Consider the following 20,931-nt stretch of genomic DNA (forward strand, 5'->3'; position numbering starts at 1 on the left):
CTAGATGCAAACACAAGCATACGCTGCAGCACTTCATTCTTTTTGTCCATAAAGCACAAACTACTCTAAATTTGCTTGTACAAATGAAGTATTTTATGAAATTGTCATTTTTTCTCCATTTCTCTGTAAAATGAATGAGCTGACTGGCCAAAGCCCATCCACAAAAAAAAACCAGTGACAAAGCTAGGAAGTGAATCCATAATAAATTAAATCTCTACTCCATATGCCGTTCCTCTTCTTACAGGCCAATTAGTTCTCTTAAGCAAAACTCAGCTCAAAGACCAAGACTGAAAAAACTCTGCAGCCAATCAGCTTTTAAACTGTAGATACAAAATCCCTACGATAATAAACAAGCAATCGCTACAGAACTGAGAGATAAACAATGTTCTTTCTTTTTCTCGTAGACGTATCCAGCTGTGGAAAGACAAAAGCTAGAACAGAAAAAATGCTAGCGAGCTGAAGATGCCTAGAGAAACTTTACAGATGTGAAACGAGGTATATATCTAGCTACAGTTCAATCATGATAGAAGGGACAGAGAAATGACTGCCCAGAATTCTAGTGATGACAATAGGGAGAAAAGCTAAATAGGATTCATACCTCTTGACAGCATTCATTAAGATTTTCAGTTATGACAGCTTTCTTAGTATCTGTTAGTTCTTGCAGACTAAGTGTCCATAACAAATACATATACACATTTTATTTTCTTAATAGTATTCCAATATGCCTGGGTTTTTTCTAACAAATACCAACCACTAGGGAGTATATAATAAATGCTAAATGCCTTCAATTTACATTCCACAGATCATGAAGAGATTAAACTCCAAAAGGATTTAGGGGACTATGGAGTAATTCTGTATGTCTGTTCACAACCCCTAAAAGCATGTTATACTTCTAAGGGATTATCTTTTGAAAACATCAGAACTGAAATATGGTTACAGTAGTCTGTTCTTTTGAATTTTGTGGGCTTATAATAATTTAGTAAGTTACTTGGACAAGCAGCTGTTGATTATATTTTTCTAAAATGGTATACACAAGTGTCTGATGACTGTTTCTCTCAGTATTAACATATTCAAAAACACAAAATGAAGTTATTGAAAAATTATAATTAGCCAATACTGTGAGCATGCATTTTGCATGCTAGATCCTGAACTGCACAAAATGAGTGTTTTAAGCACATTGATAAGTGTTATTTATATCCACAGCTAGAGAGAAAGTTTTAAAAATGGTTCTTTATAAGGCTTTCAACATATACACAGGAGTGCACTGTGTAAGTGCATTGTTTTATCATACAATATCACAGCTTGCACAACAATTCAATGACTAAATGTTAAGGCAGCTATCATCAAAATGCATCACAGATGGAAATAGAACATCAACATTAGTTGTATGTATTATCTACTACTGCACTTAACCTCTAAACACTGGAAGTTCAGTGTGCTTTATATATACATATTAAGAAAATAAATGTGCAAAGTAGCGGAAAGTGTATTACATAGGTAGTTTGGGGTTTTTTTCCTTCTGACTGTAGATGTGGTAACTGCAATGACATACAGGCAAAGCTTTGATACCTCATGAAAATCTTTCCATTTCTACCCTAGAATATACACATTTGCACACATATATCAAACTCAACCATTCTCACTAAAATACAAAACTGTGAAAGTTTATCAGAAGAATGGTCTTCCTGTCTTCTTGCATTAACAGCATTACCAAATTTACACAAAAATTTCTCATGTTCACAACAAAAAACCCCACTCTCTGTTCAGCTAAGAAGATATCATTTTGTATTACAAGATGACAACAGTAAAAACACCAAAAGCTCCGTTCCTGTGATTAATTTCTGGAAAGACCTTTTCAACTTAAAATCAACCTTACCCCAGCCAGAATATCAACGCTCAAAATTCTTCTGCTGTCTTTTGTTCATAGGATAACTGTTTCTAAAACTCCTCCTGGTATACACTACTTCACTCAGAACCTTATGAACTTCACGTTAAAAGGAAACTATCTGATATTTTTCTAGTGGAACAAAATGAAGTTATTTCAGTGAAAGAAAATATGCCGAAATAGTTGATAATGCAAGGATAACCAAAAGAAAAAAAAAAAGATACCAAGGACTTCAGCAAACAGTAGAGCTCAGTATTATTGATTAAACACAAACATATAACAACATCTTTGGATTTGGGAAGTACTGTGACTATATTAGCTGTCCGAGCTTCAGTTTCTCCCTCAACAGGTGTCTATTTCTCCATTGCCTTCAGCAGAAACAAATGTCACCACAGGAACAGATTAGGTTTCACCTGTACTTACAACATAAGCTGTTGATAATGCCAATAACCAACACAATCACAGACTCAATTTGAAGGCCAATACTCTTACTCATTGTGCCACAGCTCTTTTCAAAATAAAATTCCCACTATAGTGTACTATATATACACACATACCCCTTTAATTTGTACATCTTCTCATTTAGGATACCAAGCAAAATAGTTTGAGAGGTATCACTCATCGAAACATCTTTATCGTTCCCTAAAGTTCATGTTTCAAAAATCTCAGAATAAAAAGTCCTGAGTTTTTTTGAGACTGTCAGACACCTTCCTTGCTTACACAAGGGTGTCTAATGTAGAAGTAACAGAAAAGCTCACCTTTCGTAGATTTGCAGCCAGAACAGAAAGAGTACAGACAAAGGTAGCAAGACTCATTAACATGTCACCCCACATTGCTCCAAAGCGACAGCTGAAGTAATGTAAAACCACATTACCAGAGGAGTGAGGTAGGCCTAAGAAATCTTGTTATTCCAAAACTTACGCAACCTGAAAATTTCCCCAATCTTTACATCTTCCACGTGTTTTCCAAAGGTATCAATGCCTAGAGTTTTGGCCACTGTATTCGTAAAAGGCAAACACTAAACATTTCACCAATATTTTATTTTAAATCCTAATTGCCCGATAATCCACAGAGTATTTGTACATTGAATTGAGAGTATCTTGTATCCTGTAGATTACATCATACAATGATGAGTCACTCCCCTCTTAACCCTACCCCCAGTGTTCAGATTCCTTACAAGCCAGGACCGCTCCACATGAAATGCGATGACCAAATGGGACTGTTCTTCCACAAAACACTGCGCTAATTCTCCTGCATTCAGTCTTTCCACTTGAATGGAATAAAAACCCTTTTGAGAACAACAATTCCAATTCCCCCCGCTTTTTTCCTCAGGCACACTATGGGACTCCTCATTGCACGCACAATGCAAATAAGGCAAACTTCCTTTGAAAGAGTGATTAATATGCAAAGACAGCCTGCTTTTTAGTGGGATGTGAAGAACCACCAACAAGCATTTCCAAATTCTGAGGTTTCTTCAATTATTCCCAGTGTTTATTTTAAACATAAGATTATGCAATAATACCACACATTAAGACCAATTTGCCAATATTGTGTAAACAACACCAAATTGGTTGTTCATCTTTTGTATCATATTTAAAGGCAGCCTTGAATATCCTAGATACAAAGGCACTGAAAAAAATGGATTTAAATTTTTGAATCCTTAATGTATCTCAATCTTCATGTTAAAAAGACTGCATTTAAAACCCACTGTAAATAACTGCACTTTTTTTTTTTAAGAAATGTTTAGGGTTTTTTTAAATAAAACAAGAAAGTTTACAATATTACAAACTAATTTCAGTGACAATTAACTAACTTCCGTACAAATATATTGCAGTTCCAGTAACATTTAAAGTATTTTTTTATATAGTCACTTTTGGGACAAGAGATACAATACATGAAACATCCAGAAAAGCCCATTCAGATTTGGAAACACTGATTTTCTATTTCCATTGTATAAAATTTTCATCACTTTTTCATTTATTACCTGGTCAATCACACTTTCTATGTACAACTCGGCCAAGACTCTCCTATGGAAAAGACCTTTTATTTCAAGTGCTCATATACCATACTCTGCCCAAAATGAGCTCAAAATGTAGTCTGAATATGTTAACTCACTCATTTCTTATTCTAACCCTTTATTTCACACTCTTCCCAACCTTTTCACACAGGTTTAAACACTCCCTTTCATATCTTTGGAAAGGCATTTCAAGTTAACCAACATGCTAAATTATTATTAAACATAAACCAGTAACCAATAATTAACATTCTTTATCTTTAAGATTTCAAGGTTGATACATATGACAAATATAAAAAAAAAATTAGAAAGTAAATAGGCACCTATTATAGCTATTTTTATAGCAGTAGCTGTACTAAAATCACAGAATCACTGAGGTTGGAAGGGACTTCTCGAGATCATCCAGTCCAACAGGGGGTGACAGCTACAGCAGCTTACCCAGGAGTCTGTCCAGATGGGTTTTGAATGCCTCCATGGATGGAGGCTCCACAATCTCTCTGGGCAACCTGTTCCAGGATTCAACTACCACCCTCATAATAATAAAAGAAAAAAATTAAAAAAGGGTTTTGTTCCATTTTCTTACATTTAGACAGTATTTCCTGTGTTCCAATTTGTGCCCGTTGTCTCTTGTCCTGTCAGTGGACATCACTGAGGAAATCCTGGTTTCCTTCTTCATTCCCTCCAATCAGGTATTTATCCACATGGATTAAGCTCCCTTCAAGTCTTCTCTTTCCCAGACTAAACAGTCTCAGCCTTTCTCAGCCTCTCCTCATACAAAAGATGCTCCAGTCCCTTCACCATCTTTGTGGCCCTTCCCTGGACTCTCTCCAGTTAAGTCCATATCTTTTTTTTGTACTGGGGAGCCCAGAATTGGACACAGCACTCCAAATGTGCCCTGCTGAGTAGATGGATTTTAAGAAAATTAACCTGTCTTGCGTACTTTTAAAATCAATAACAAATTATGAAAAGTACCTATCCTGATTTACAAAGACCCAATTGTTGTAACAATCATAAAAACTTATCTATAAAGAAAACAAAAATATTTTTATTCAAGATGTTATGAGACTGATGATTCTGGAACACTTAAAACAGTCAAGAGTTTCTTTATATGCATTCTGTCCTGGCAAACAATAATCTGATAAGGTGATGGATATTTGTTTTAACTGTAATGGTCTCTCCATTCTAAGAAATTAACCATTTCAATGGATTTCCAAATTATTTTCCACATCATTCTACCAAGTTAGTACTAAATCAGACAACTCCCAGTTTTCACAACACACCCTGCAGATCTCTGTACCTGTCTTGTCATAAGATCTAGAATGCAAACAGCTAAAGGGTCAACTACAACACGTATCACATTACTGTCTCTAGCCTAAACTTAATTTTCTTGCATCAGATTTACAGATATAGGGCTTCATCCCTACCATTACAAACTGCTAGCAGAAATAGTTATAGGATCAGCTTCTGCCATTCCCTGGTTTTGGGTCCCTCTGTGACCTGGCTTTAAGCCAAGTGATGCCAAGTTTACTACTGACTTCTGTGGATAGTCAGAGCCTTACACACCTTTAGTACCTTAGTTAGCTGGACAGGGAAGAAACACAGAACCTGCACTGTAGAAAAAGTAAACAATTACAGACTTGAGCTGAAAATCCCTCTCCCTTATTTTTAAATTTAAGGTCTAATTTTGATTGTACAGTAGAAAGTTGAGACTTATGAATCGTCAGGCACAAGCATCTTATTTTCTTCAAACGTAATGTGGCTCCCTTGTTTCTACTGCAAATACGCAGGTCTAAATGATTACTAGCTATCCATACTAATTATTCACTTTTTAAGTGTGATGGCTTAAGAATTTGGATAACTAACCCAGCTATTAAGTACAGTACTATGTGAATATACTCCACAGCTGCTGGTATCTGGTATCTTAAAGCAATTTGCACTTGCTTAGCAGGATAAACCTTCCATTGTTAGCTATTCCCCAAAAATCAGCTTTTCCATCAGTAGCTGCCTAAAGATCTGAAGTTATTAGGACCAAGGCTATTGATGTTCTACATTTGTCCAAACAATCATTTTGCTAAAGTACCTGTAATACATATATTGCTTGTGATAAAACAAAAGCAACCTCAGATGCCAAAGCCCATAACAAGGTCCAAAAAAATGCTATAATGGAAGTTGTCACATAGCCTTGGTCATTTTCAAATACATCATCACCTACGCTGTACACCTCAACATGTTTTGGCACAAGCTTTTCTTTCATTTATCCTTGGAAGGTCTCAAAGCTGCAGGTATGATTCACTGTATGGATAGCAATTACCTGCCTTCTCATCACCATCTTAGACAGATATAGCGGAAGCTATTGGACTTGAACTGTAAATGAAAAAAATATTTTAATCGGGAGTTTATCCTTGATTTTTATCTATACTTTCTTTAGGCACCTATATTGTAAACTAAAAACCACAGAAAAATCTCCTTCCGGTACTTAGTAGCGACTGCCTCAAACACTTACAAATGCAATGTATCAGAAGGGCCTGAAAGCCTGCCATTTGGCTCTCACGGAAACTTCAAAAGGCAACGTTCCTAATAAGCAGCTGCAGTGGGGAAGCTGCATTTCAACACCATGAGCTGAAAGGGCATAATGGCACTACCGCCAAACCCACCTAATTTACATCCCTTTGCATCAGCAAGGGCTTTAAACGATGGTAATGTGTTTTCCTAAACAAAAGAAGCCAGAGCCAGCATAGATCTGACCTTCAAATTTGCTTCTGTGATTTTTATGTCTCAAAGTCTATTTGCCTGGTGGCTTTTTCCCCCTCCAGGACTCGAGAGTGCGGTGATGAAAACCGACACGCCAAGCCCTATGAAAACATGCGCAAAGGACACCATTCAGGAAAGTGGAGATGCCTGGGAGCTGTAGTTCTCTTTACAGACACACCCTCATCCAAGTTACTCCCAGACGTTCTCCCTGTTTTACAAAGCTATTGTAGGAAGACAAACAACACAATTTTGTTACCTGATTGTTTTCAAACTTTTATATTTACAACTGAGTTTCTTTACTTATTTTATCTCATATTCTGGATCTTCGTAAGGGTACAGAATTGGGAAAACAACAAAGACACCATCTTTTCACTGCACCTGAAAAATACTCTAACAGCCCCTACTTGAATTTTTCTGATAGTTCCCTGCATAAAAGCTATAATAGACACTTCCAAAGACGACAGCTTCTCCCAGTCTGCTTACACAGGCATTTTGGGAAGTTCATAATATCTGTCTTACTATGTGCAAGTTGTGAGCTAGAGTACAACAGAATTGTTATTGACAGACCAAATCATACTGACGTATACTGCCCTGCAAAACCAATGTTTCAAAAACCACATAAGAAAACCAACAAAAAAACCCTAGAATTGTGCATTTGCTATATAAACAGTATCAGCAGGTATGTTAAATAATGAGCAAAAGTACAGGATGGCCTTTTAAAGGAGAAAATAAAATGTGCTTTTGTCTCTTACTAAAGCTATTTTTCCATTCCTTGCAGACTGATGGCAGCAGATGCAGTATCCCCTCCTCCTCCCCGATCAATTTGTTCTGCTTTCCTGCCAGCCAGTCAAGGCAAACCCATGGCATTACCCAAAAACACCCACAACCCACCAAAACAAACAAACACCCCCCCCCCCCCAAAAGCATGCCATTCTCTATCAACAAGAAACCAGTCACTTATACCCAATGGCAGAAAAGTCTGTCGTTAAAATATGTTTCTGGAGATGAGCCAAGAAAAGTAAAGGCACTTTCAGTCTGGAGAGCAGCCACAATCTTTAACACTTAAAAACTGGGTATTCATTAAATTACTGTTATATTAAGTGTCAAAAAAACCACAAACAAACAAAAACAAACAACAAAACAAAAACCCAAAACAACCACCAAAAAAACCTAATCCACAAAAAAACCCACCCCAAAGAAAATCCAACGGTCAACTCGGGACTTTTCAAGTTCATACATCAAGAGTATGAAGTTTATACAAAATACTCTCTACTATTTAAGAAACCATAGTTCTCAGGAGGTAAATGAAAGGAGATGAGCCATCTGCTGTGTCTATAAATCAGCTTCTAAATTATAAGAAAATGTTTTAATAGTAGATTAAATAAACCATCACTATCACAGGCCACAGGAATACATACAAAACGTGCAATTATTCTAAGAGATGTAAAGGCATGCTTTTGTTCTGAACCTGTCGCTCAGACAACAGTCTCTGCAGCCATTCTTCACTAATAAGCATCTATCTCTTGCCTCCTCTTGCATTTAAGCTACTGCAAAGCTGTAGTTAGGGTTTCTTTATTAGCATCAGAGTAGCTGCTCCCCCTCTTTTACTGACATCTCCTTCAACATCATAGCTTCCTAAACCCAAAGCAATAGCCTTTCTCCCCCCATCACAGACTGTGCCGAGGTCAGCTGGGAAAAAAAGAAGGTACAAGCTTTAGCAGACCAAAGCATCCTTTAGCATGGAAAGCATAACTGATGTGCTGGGTGCTGCTTTTACCATAAACAGTGCTGCTGCTTTGTTCTAGGTTTTTAATATTTTATTTGGTTTTTGTGTTCTCCATTTTATGCTGATTTAACAGGCCAGTTCCAGCTGTGCAGCTCCCTAGGCACTCTGCGCATTCATAATTATTATTATTGGATAAACATGTATTTGAGTGGGGCAACAGATGATATGCAGATAATTTTTCTTTGCTTGCTCCCATCTATTTCCCTTAAAAAAATGCTTTATTCTCCACTCCCACAGCTGAGAAAGCCTGTGTGAATGTGTCAGAGCGGTGATAAGCTACAGAATCGCAGATAGTAGCCTGGCATCTTATAATGGTTGAGATCAAGAATGTATGCAGAGATAGTGATTAGAGGGTGTGGCTGAGCCAGATGCAGAGCTGGCTTACGGGGAAGAACTATGCTGGAAATGGAAAGACAACCCCCCCTTATTTGTTATATATACCCTCTAATAAGCAGTAATATATTTCTTTTAAAACTATAATAAAGAGAAGCTATATAGTGGTGACACAGGAGAGCTGTGTATCACTAAGAATGGGTGTCGTGCTGATGTTAAACAGGTGGCTTGATTTGGCAACAGACTTGAGCACATTGGTGGCAATGGTCCGCCATGATGGGAGCTGGAATTGAGCCACAAGATAGCAATTGTTATTATGTTAGTAGACAGAGCTACAACAGAAGTAATCGCCAAAGGAGATAAGGAATCGTCAGTATGGGAATGAGACAGTGAGGAGTTATGGTAGTTAAGGACAGCACTGAAGCGAGGGGTGAAAAGACGCTGTGCAGTGAGGTCTGTAATAGCAGTGATGGGAATGAGCAGTGCACTGGGGTACATTGCAAGGACACAGAAACAGGTACAGGAGCTACCCCGAGAGAGCAGGGATCTGGGCAGAGAGCGAGCTTTACTGAGATAACAGCGGCAGCGATTGGGAAGTAGTTACAAAATTATGAGCTGAGAAGGGGCTGCAAGAAGTAAAGGCAATGACAGTTTTGAGGTAAAGGCAGCAGGCACAATCAGTGTGGGTGCTTTAGGCCACGACGCTTGCAAAGAAGGGGGGGCGGGGGAAGTGGTTGATGAGCTGTAGGACAGGACAGGACAGGGAGGAAACACTGACATAATCAAGAGTGGGCGCAGAAGGCTCTGAGGAACACTTCCTAGTGAGTGTGGGTAAGGACAGCACAGAGCAAGGGGTTTGGGGCGACGAGGCTCGCTGAAGGATAGCAACAGTAACGCGGCACGTCGGGGCGGACCACGATCTCGCTGGCGAAGGGGGCGGTGTCAGCACGGGCGTAGCCGTAACCGCACCCAACCAACCTGTCGTCTCCCGGGGCGAGCGGCCCGGGCCAGGGCAGGTGAGGCAGGCAGCCGGGGCACCGGGCCGTTACGGATGTCGGCGACCCAAGCGGCTAACGGCCGCTCCCGCTCGGGGCCGCCCACTCCCCCATTGGCCGCGGCCGCCGTCGACCCCTCCCGCTGTCGTCGTCCACCCCCCCCCCCCCCCCCGCGAGCAGGGGCGCTCGCGCCCGGCTGCCGCTCCCTTAACGGCAGCGGCGCGCGGCCCGCGCCCGCTCCCCCGCCCGCTCCCCCGCGCCAGGCCCCGCACCCCCGGCCGGGAGCCCCTCCGCCCCCCTCCCGCAGCGCCTCGTCTCTTTTCCTCACCACTGCCAGCCGTCCAGCTCCCCTCCGCTTTTTTTTTTTTACAGCTGGTCTAACCCCCGCCTTTAATTGCAATCGCATCTCTTCCCTCCCCGCGCTCGCTGCAGTTTCTGCCCCGCACATGCACCGCTTGCAAGGAGGGGTGGGAGGGCGGACACCGCTGCGTAGCGCAGTAGCATCCTCAATATTCACAATGAAGTCGACGCGACAACGAAAATCCACCGCCTCCTCGCACGGCGACACCATTAACACAGCGCACGTAGCATCCTCTCTCCTTCGCTCGCCTCCTCTTCCCCCATCTCCATTGTCTGGGATTCACAGCACACCGAAACCCCAGCCCAGGGAAGGTGGGCTTCCGCGGGGGGAGTGAAACCTCCTGTCGCACCCGCGGACAGCAGCACCAGAGCGCAGAAGAAGCCGCTTGCTCACACCCTTCTCACCTACATCCCTCCCCCCCCCCCCGCTTTCTCCTGTCAAATTCGCACAGCCCGAGCCATCTTTCCCCTCCGGCTCCCACGACAGGGAACAATGCGCACGAACCAGCAACCCCGTCACGCACACCGGGCGCGGCTGGGGGGGACGGGACGGGGACGGGAACGACCCCACCATGGGCTGTCTCTCCGCCAAGCCCGACGGCAGCGCAGGGCAGCGGCGGCGGGGTCCGCCCGACCCCATTGTTCGCCCCACCAGGTCCTGGCACTACCCCGCCCCAGCCCCGGGCAGCGCCCCACCGCCCCGACCGTACCTGCGGCTCCAAGCAAAAACAACGTCCAGGGCAGCACGGTAGCTAGCAGCATCGCAGCCGGCTAGGGGAGAAGGAGCCGCTAGTGAAATAGCCTTTTCCTGCAGTTCGGAAGAAACGCAACTCGCTTCTTTTATTTTTTTTTTTTTCCTTTTTTTCCCCGCGTCTTCCTTCGCCGCTCCTCCCCGCTGCTGGCCGCGCTCCGGCTCCGTTACCGCGCGTACTCCCCGCACCGCCTTCTGCCGGCTGCGTCCCGGCCGCCTCCCGGCGCCGCCGCGCTGACTGACAGGCGGCCTCAGCACCGCGGCCCAGATCCCTGCGCCGCTGGCCTCGCGCGGCGGAAGGCAGCGCCGTGTTCTTCCACCCGCGCCCGCCTCAAATAGTACAGCGCAGCCCGCGCAGAGGGGGACTGGAGGCGCCGAGGGGCGCTCCCGGCCGCCTGCGAAACGCGGCGCGGATCGCGGAGCCGGCCCGGGGACGGCCCCGGGCCCGGTGGCCAGCCCGCGGAAGAGCCGCTCGGGGTCCGGGTGCGCTGAGACTCGGGGCAAGGCGGCGGCCGCCCCTTCAGGGGTAGTTTATTGCCAAAAAGGAAATTAACGCATTAACCGGCGTGCGGGAATTTGGGAAGGGAGTTCCTTGCCGGTTTGGCCGGCGCCTGCCCGAAGGCAGGTGGCAAATGAAGAGAGCAAGGGGCAGGCCCCTTTTATCACTCCCGTACACTTTGGGTGGGCTTTTGTTCCATTTTTGCATGAGGGGCACAGAGCTTGCTCAGAAATCACGGAGCGTGTTCAGCAGGAGTGCCAGAGCCGGGAGTTTTTACAGGCACCCTTTTGCCATAGCTAAGACTTGTGGCAGAAGCCGGGGGGAACTGTGAGTGAAGAGATGCCCCGTGGAGACCCAGCTCTGAAGGAAGGAGGTTGCCCACCTTCGAACCATTTCTGCCAGGCCTCCCTTCACATGGCTCCACACTGACCCTCCAGTCACCCCCCAACTCACACAGATGGTACATCAAAGCTGTCATAATGAGTTACATGTTTGTTCGTGTGTATATACAGAATATCTTGTCATTCAACTTGTTGTCTACACCAACACCTACAGCAGCAACTCATCTTCCTTCAAGATCCGAGAGGCAGTGGGCACTCAGGCACAGTATCAAAGGTAATGTGGATTCAGTACTGGGTGTACAGAAAAAAGGTAATGGTGAAAAGTCAGTTTTGAACTAGATTTACATTACAATCAAGAAAGCCTGTCTTTTTCAGATTATCATGTCTTAACAATGCTCCTCCAGCACCTCCCCAAACTACAGGAATTGCTAAGAGCCCTCATTACTTGAGCATAGTATTTACTTGCTTTCGGATCTGTGAACAAGGCAATCTGTGCTTTAAGGGGGAGAACGTTCTTAGGAAAAAACTTAAAATGTAAGCGTTTATTTTATTCAGGTGTAGCCTACAGTTTATGTTTTCATTTCATTAGCATTAGAGAAAAGCACTTCAACTGAAGTAGACCTTTGTCATAACATGCAAAATAATTTGGCTTAGTTGGCTAATTGTAGTTGCTATTTTAAAATGAAATTCAAAATACCTAGAGTAGTTGTGAACACATAAGGACTTCTAATGACACACAGACTTTATTAGCAGAAAACTGCCAAGCAGAAACCATTTAGGCAGAAGATAGCTTACTTAGCTAAATAAACAATACCCTTTGAATACAATTTGACACCAGTATTTCAACAATATTTTAATATAGTCAATACATTCCAGTATTTTGCTGTTTGTGGTCTAAAGGATCATTCCAGGCCAGATAATACTATTTTATTTTATCCTTTTCTGTTTGAGAAATCCCTTCCCCCTTTCCATTTTATAAAAATCCTTCTCTAAAAGAAACAACATAATTACTTATTGCACTGTGATTGAAAACATGCCTTCTCTGCTCCTTTGGTCTGCCTAGCCCATGGCCTCATATTGGATTGATTATCTGCAGAGAGCAACCTTGCTCAACCATGCCATATTACTCCACTCCTTCTTGCTCTCCCAGTTCACGCCAATCCCCACTATCCTGCAGACTTGCATTCTTGGACTCTGGATCCCCCCCTCTTAACAGAAAAGTTCACTCATCCAGGAAGATGCCAATATTAAAGTTTTTGAGGTCATATAGATGCTCAGCTCAGACCATTTGGGAATAGAAAGCCAACCTCTCACTAAGAGTATTTATTTGGGATGAAAACATTAGAAGAAACAACATCCTTTATCCTGAAAATAGTAAGCCAATTTCTGGATATATATTAGATACTTTTCCTCTTACCATAAAGCATACACTTAGTTTACATCAATTATTACACAACTTTAGCCGATTAAATCAACTAGTGGCTGTAGAGGAGAGAGGCAGGATCTCTATCATCCATCAAACCAGAACATCTTGCAAGACTCCCACCTTGTTTCTCCATCTTTTCAACTTCTGGTTGACAAATGTGGATAAACATAGTGGCAAGCCATCTGCTTCTCCTTGGGTCTCCCCTCCTCTCTGCCATCAACTTTCTCAATGAGCTTGCCCTGTAAAAAGTAACCCCAGAAGGTAACAAAAGATGGTTTCATGAGATGTGGTCTTTTTTTTATACCAGCTCCACCAGCTCGATTTCTCTCACTAGGGAATTTCCGAGTCTCTACCCTGAGCAGTTAGATAAACTCTTTTGCATTCAGCCAGATTAGTGCCCAATCATTTCCTACAGAGAAAAGAGACCAAGTTGTCATACTGTTATTAGAACTGTCAGAAATAGTTTGTAGAATTAGTTCTAGGTCCCAGAGGCGTTACACAAGTGTCTATTTCTTTCCATTCACTACAAAGAACATCTAGACAGACAGCTACCTTGTAAAAATTACATTTATAGCATTCATAGTAAGAGATCATAGGAGTGCACAGGTGCGACACATGCACTCGACCTCTTAATCAAACTAGCAGTAGTTTGGTACAGGCTCCAAAGGAGGTAAAGACCTGAGCCGTGGCCAGGCCAAGAACTCCTCTGGTTCTGGTCTGTCCTCCGAGAACCCACAAAGGAGCTGAGTGGCACAGAGAGCATTGATGCATATGAGCTTGGAACACTGATCATGCATGAATAGTGGGTGGCTTTTCCAAGACTCATTTATCAAGGAACAAAGAAAGTTGTGGGTACAAGGAGCCTTGTGCATATCTTTCCTACTGCCTGTAATTTGGCTACGAGCCAACCACTTTATCCTATAAATATGACAGCCTAAGGGAACCTCCTTTGATCTCTCCCTGCTAGGCAGCATGGTGGTGATCTCCCCTTGAGCTGGGACACCTCTCAAGGCTGCTCCTTGCGGCAGTGAGACCTTTTACCAACGGCAGATCTTTGGTAAGCAACCGATATGGCGCATAACCTTGTAGTATGGTAGCTTTGATTTTGTCTTGGTAACTTTGATTGCATGCTGAAATGATAAATTTTGCATCTATGATCCCTTAGACATAAACAATTGCCCAAGACTGAGACCAAGATTGGACCTAGCTGCACCTAAGCTCCATCAGGAGTTTAGAAAGCAAGGGGGTCTACTGAACCTCATGATTCAACAGGAGGGTCGTCTTTACTCTTTATATTCCTTCCATTAGGCATAAACCATTGCCCAAGTCTGAGACTAAGATTGGACCTAGCTGCACTAGAGCTCCATCAAGAGTTTAGAAAGCAAGGGGGTCTACTCTGAACCTCGTGACTCAACAGGAGGGTCCTCCGTACCCTTTTGTATCTTCAGGCTCTCTGTGAATCATTTCAACTCGAGTGTAACCCAATTTTCCTTTGTATGTTTCTTCCATGCAGTAAGTAATAGCGTGAACCATGCCATCGAACTTTGTTAAGTCACATCATATTGTGACTTAACAGTTTTACAACATCATATTTAAACCACTTTTGCTAATACCTTTGACAGTGATTTTTTTTTTTTAAGTGATCTAAATCACCAATTTGTGACAACAGGTCATTATATATTGAATGAGGAAGCTATAACACTAACTCATAAGATGCAACTGTCCATTTTTATAAACTGCAACTCAGATTTTTCTATGAAGTCTCAGTCATCTTCTCTACAAAAATAAGCAAAACACTTGCAAAACAGTAGTATTTGTATGTGTTGAACTATAGTCTTGTACAGAACATTAAATCAATTAAGGCAGCTCTTTTCCCCAAAAGCTGACATTGCATAAAATTGGAACAGAAAGATATGTGAAGCAAGACTGTTACATACAACAAATAGCATGAATTATTATATACTGTGAATAGTTGTTTGTGTTAGAGATATCTAGTATATCTTTATTCCTATTAAGCAATACCCTAATCCATGAGATAATAGTATTAATTCTCAGGGTAAGTAAAGGGAAGTACTCACATGGAAGCCAGCAATGTAAAAAACATCCCAATGTAAAAAACATCCCCAGGCACCATTTCACTTGTAGCAGACTTCCAGGAACATGAGGTTTTTTTCTCCCCTCTTCAGAAGATTTGACAGAGCAAAGACACCAAATGTCTAGTCTGAATTCAGGCTTCTAAGTAATTTAAAAACGAAATTGTGGATTTTATGATGAAAGTCCAATAGAGACCAGTCCCAAGCATATCCAAATTGAATGAGATGTTCTAAATACATTACCTGAAAAGTTCCTCTTTTTTTGCTGTTGACAGAAGTCTATGGGCCATGCCCATGCATTTCTTTTCCTTAGTCTATAAAATAAAAAGGGCAAATCACACAAATCAATAACTGAAATGCAAGTTTCAATTTATGACTTCATTGGGTGAACAGGAAATTTGGATCAAGTTTTCTCTCAGGTTTAAAAAGAGCAGCAATGGTATCTATCAAATTAATGCTACTTGTACTATGCAAATATGAGAACAAGTGACCTAGACTTTTAACTACAGAGGCATTTCACAGAGTAGGTGCAGCTTCAGCATCACAGAAAGACTGCAAAATAACCCCCTCTATAGCCAGCATTCCCCTTTTTCTGACATAACTGTTCACTGGTTGGTATTTAGGGCAGGATTATTACAGGATGCACTGGAAATTCTCTACGATATTAAAGCATTGTGTGGGGTCAAGAGAGGACTTCAGCTGTCAAACTAAAAAGAAATAACATAGCAGACAGTTATGCTTTGTAGTCAGTCTTTGAGAAGAGAAGTTTACAATCTAAAATTGCTACTGAGGTCGAATCCCAAGATTCAAACCTGATGCAACAGGACAGTAATAACCATTGCTGTAATGACAGATGTTCTCTGTTGCTGATCATGGAAAAGCAACAGAAATCATTTTCATCAACATGCCTCTTATGCTAGCATCATTAAGGAGAGGTAGTCTGCAAAGAATTACTCGTGATTTTCTGTGGGAACCGTTAGACCCAGATTTATAAGCCACAAAGACTTATTACTTATTTGTAGGCTACAGAAAATAGGCATACACTAGTGGCATGCTGAGGGAATGCACTTCAATAGTCTCTCTGGTCAAAGTGTTACTCTATTCTGTGTGGATATTTATTACGATGGATAACACCATTATGCAAGGTGCACCTCAAATCAACATTCTTCTTCACAGATAGGCAATACAAGCAGAGATAGTCCCTTAAAATATCTTTCTCTTTGTCACAGATTATTTTGTAAGAAAGTCTTAATAAAGAAAAAATATTAGTATCTCCCCTTCCTCCTTTAGGCAACATGGTTTATAAAACTAACTATTAAGGCTCTTCTGGTGATGTCATAAACCACAAGAATGAAGATGAAGTCATCAGAATTTGAGAGAAAATTACAATCCAGAAATTCAGAATCTTGGCATTAAAAACATGTATGTTTTATCTCAATACCTGGAACAAACTCCAACATTGATCTCAGCATTTGTCCTGCTCTGGGATTTTGCTTGCTGCATCTGTGCAAATAGGTAATTGTTCCGTGCACAGAGCTAAGAAAATATGCACATGACTGCTGTTAACCTATTCATGAAAATATCCAGGGAAAGAAAATTCATGAAGATAGTCTGTCAGTCTGACTCACAAAGGAAACGTCATCAATCTAATGGCATTCCTAGAAGTTATCTGGCAGTTACTTTCCATGTAGTTTTGGAAATAAAAGAAATCTTCCGTCTCTGAAGGTAAAACTTGAAATGCAATGTGTATGCTTCCATGTATAAAACCATTACACTTACAGTGTTGTCATGGTTTAACCCCAGCCGGCAACCAAGCACAACACAGCCGCTCACTGACCTCCCCCCGGTGGGATGGGGGAGAGAATCAAAAGAGTGAAATTGAGAAAACTTGTGGGCTGAGATAAAGACAGTTTAACAGGTAAGGCAAAAGCCACACGTGTAAGCAAAGCAAAGCAAGGAATTCATTCACTCCTTCCCATCAGCAGGCAGGGGTTCAGCCATCTCCAGGAAAGCAGGGCTCCATCATGCGCAACAGCCACTTGGGAAGACAAACACCGTAACTCTGAATGTCCCCCCACCTTCTTCCCCCAGCTTTATACGCTGAGCATGACATCACATGGTGTGGAATAGCCCTTTGGTCAGTTGGGGTCAGCTGTCCTGGCTGTGTCCCCTCCCAGCTTCTTGTGCCCCCCCAGCCCACTCGCTGGTGGGGTGGGGTGAGGAGCAGAAAAGACCTTGACTCTGTGCAAGCACCGCCCAGCAACAACTAAAACATCCCTGCATTATCAACACTGTTTCCAGCACAAATCCAAAACATAGCCCCATACTAACTACCATGAAGAAGATTAACTCTATGCCAGCCAAAACCAGCACAGGTGTGCAGTAAATGTCTCATTTTAATCTTTTTAATCTATCCAGTCAACTCTGACATTTCAATTCAGAAGAGAGAAAGACTCTCAGCCGATCAGAATCACAGAAAATAAGGCGGCTGTAAAGCGTACATCAGGATGAATTGCCTGTTCTTTACACTCTTCCCGTGGTATCACTATTATTTGTTTTAATTTGAAGCACTCTGATTAGCCGAGGCATTTAAAGCACATCCATCACCCAGTGCCTCTAAATAATAGCATAACCATCACTAATACCTAGCTATTTTAAAAGAACAGCTGTTCTAGTTCTGCTATTATTTATACTAATGTTAATTAGAAGACTCACCATCATATTATGTGGAGTAATACATGTGTAAAACCAGTTTATGCAAAATTAGAATAGAGGAGACTAAAACATTAGGGAGTCTCTGCCTAAACGTTTGGTAGCAAGCAATAAATGGTTATCTTAACTGGAAAAATCCACCCCTCAATCTGCTTTTACTTTAAAAAGTATAAATATGCCTGACAGGAATGTTCGAGCACATAGGAAAGTTATGAGAAACCACATTCTATCAACATGGAGCTCCATTTCATATTTAGACCCAAGCTAAAGAGATTTTTTCCACAGAAGTGGGTCTTGAGCATAAGTGACCAGTGGACTCTACTTAGCAACTTAATGAAGGTTCTGCCATCCCCCAACAGTAAATAAGTTATCCAAGAGACAGCATAAAAGAATGTTTTACAACCCTTTGCTCCTCCTCTTCCTTACCACAAGAGTAGTACCTGCTCTTTTTGGAAGAGGGCAGAGGTGTAGTTCTTTCAAGTCAAGGCTCCAGAAGATGAATCTTGCCATTCTTTCAATTTCTACGGGAGAAAATTGTACAAGCAGGTGACACAGTAGAGAGAATAATGCAATGGGTGGAGGGTGGTGCAAGTTATAAATAAAATGTAAACAACTGTCTTCATTAGAGGGAGAAAGTAAAAGCATAGAGAATAAATAGAGATTTGAAAATATTGTAGTGTAAAGGAAACACAATGTTAAAGAAGCAATAATAGCCCTGCAAAGAGTTTTCATATTATTTCATAACTGGCACACAGTGCATATTTAGGTATTTTGGAGAAGACCCATCTGCACTGTAGCCTGAGAAGACTGCAATTGCTGGGGATTTTTCCCCTTAAAAAACTTAGTGCTAAGAAGCTTCATTCTCAAAATCCTCTCCACCTGGCCAGAAAGAGGGTCTTCAGCTTCCTACTAGGAGTCTTCACTGTTCCCCTTCATTTCTATTACTTACACCCTACTCTTAAACAACAATCAGGAGGATTTGTTCTCTGCTCTTCCACAAACTGTATAGTTGTATCATCAGCTAAAGAATTGCAACCACCTCTGAAGTCAAGTTCTCTGAAAAAACTCGAGCAGTACTGTGCTTTAAACTTTCCTCTAGCTGAAAGGGATCTAAATAGGATTATGCTGATTGCATAAAAAACCCCACAGGTAGACAGTCACTCAAACAGAAAAAGGAAGAATTCCATTTAAAAATCAGCCCAGAGCATAGTTTAAGGCAACGTGCAGCATTTTCCCCTGCCTTTCAGGGTTACCTTCTGTTACCTCAACATTTTTAGTTGCAACTAGATTTAAGGCATAGAAGAATAAGGCTAGTAATAGAATCTCAGTCTCTGATCTTGTGTTATCTCAGCCTTACATTTCTCTAAAAATACTGTAGAGAGGATAAAAATATGAGGAAAGTAGTGTTTCTATTTTTGCATAATGGTCTTAAGATGGTGCTGAAATGCAGTGAGAAAGAAAAGATCCTAAAAAATTCTTGCTGTTGAGGCAGAATCATTGTTCTTGAACTGAATATATCCTCTGCTTTATTACCAAAGACTGGATCTAGGCTCTGGGATACATAATATCCTGGAACCAGATCAGGTTGTTTTGAGGCAACTACCCAGGCACATCTGGGTAGTTGCCTCATTTGGGATGTTGAAGTTCAGCCATGAAATCTTTTGGCACCACATTAGTATTTTAAGCTTTGCCATAAGCAGTCTGGTAGCATACATAGGGGCCAAATTTGCTTGTGAGGTGATTTGCAGCTGTTGCCCATTCAATCCAGATTATGATTTTCAAAGGTTTGTCTGATGAATCTTTCCTTGAATTTTTAAGTCAGTTTTTATCACTGTTGTTCTTGTACTGTAAGTCTCCAATCCAAATTAATGTAACATTAAATAATCTCCTGAACACTAAATGATAGAATGTAGACAGGCACTTCATGCCTTTGCAGGGCATTGTCCGTTACATAAAGCATTTCACATTAATAGATGTGGCGGTTTGTACCTACATGTATAGGTAAGAGGTCTTAGGCTAGCATAAATGCTAATCAAGCTGTCAAAATAGGATTAGGGTGATGCCTTGGATGCATGGTATTAGCTTTCTTCACAGAAGAACTTTCATCTCTAATGAGGTAGCTGTTAGGTAACACGTGAATGGCTCTGTGCCCATAGTGATAACATGAGCAATACCAGATGATGTAAGATGATGCATTTCTTTTGCAGACCTCTACCATCTGCACAGCAGCACCAGCTTTTTTTGGAGAAGGGCTGTGCTCATTATGGGAGGGGAAAAAAAACAGAAGACTTGCTAGCAGCCAGGATCCTCTTTGAAGACTTTGAGGTCCTAGTCAGGTAACACAATCAGGTAAAGACACTGCATTTGGCAGTCAGTTTGTCCCTAGGGTATGTAACTTACTTTGATAAATCGCATGAAGATAAACATATCATTACACCTAAATACAACTCATTGTGTAGATTTTGCTGCACTCCATTAGCAGTATTGGCAATCCTTCTTTCTATTATTTCATATTTCTAGTTCACTCTTGGTGAGGATTACCGATATAAAATTTGGTTTCCCAAAGTCCTTATTATTTTAGTGGAGCGCTTGGGAGAACCAAACTTAGTAATTTTTAAAAGCACGGTAGAAAACAGCCCTTGCTCAGGACAGCACACAGGCTAAATACATGACACAAAGTAAGTCACCTTAGGCAAACATATTAAGAAATTAGATTTAGTGATGTGCCTTGTACTTCCCTGTAGGAAATCTGTGGCCAATAGAAAACTGAAAACAGATCCCCTAAGCCTTCAGTTTAAACCGTTAACCTAAAGGCCAATATTGAAAGCAGTAGAATGGAATTAAATGCAAGAACAACAAAAGATTATTTCCCCTCCCCCTCATCCACTTTGCAGAAAGCTCTGTTACAATAATGTGAGTAATTAAGAGGCTGACAGCAGAGCAACTGGAGTCTCATAAGGGAATGTAGACTCACTGACTTCCCTA

The 20,931-nt window shown here is 41.5% G+C and overlaps 1 protein-coding gene across 4 annotated transcripts in view; it reads right to left on the minus strand.

Moving 5' to 3' along the window:
- Window positions 1–11,318, minus strand: part of NCAM1 (neural cell adhesion molecule 1) — a 158,627-nt gene extending 147,309 nt beyond the window's left edge. Inside the window, exon 1 of one of the 4 annotated variants that reach the window (XM_075521323.1) lies at window positions 10,835–11,318. In XM_075521323.1, coding sequence (XP_075377438.1) covers window positions 10,835–10,886 — 52 coding nt within the window. In that variant the 5' untranslated portion in view covers window positions 10,887–11,318. The remainder of the gene's footprint in view (window positions 1–10,834) is intronic. The other 3 variants (XM_075521324.1, XM_075521326.1, XM_075521325.1) reach the window with 3 other exon arrangements.
- Between the last annotated feature and the right edge of the window lie 9,613 nt (window positions 11,319–20,931).

This window comes from Mycteria americana, chromosome 19, assembly GCF_035582795.1.
Source record: "Mycteria americana isolate JAX WOST 10 ecotype Jacksonville Zoo and Gardens chromosome 19, USCA_MyAme_1.0, whole genome shotgun sequence".
NCBI classification, from domain to species: Eukaryota; Metazoa; Chordata; class Aves; order Ciconiiformes; family Ciconiidae; genus Mycteria; species Mycteria americana.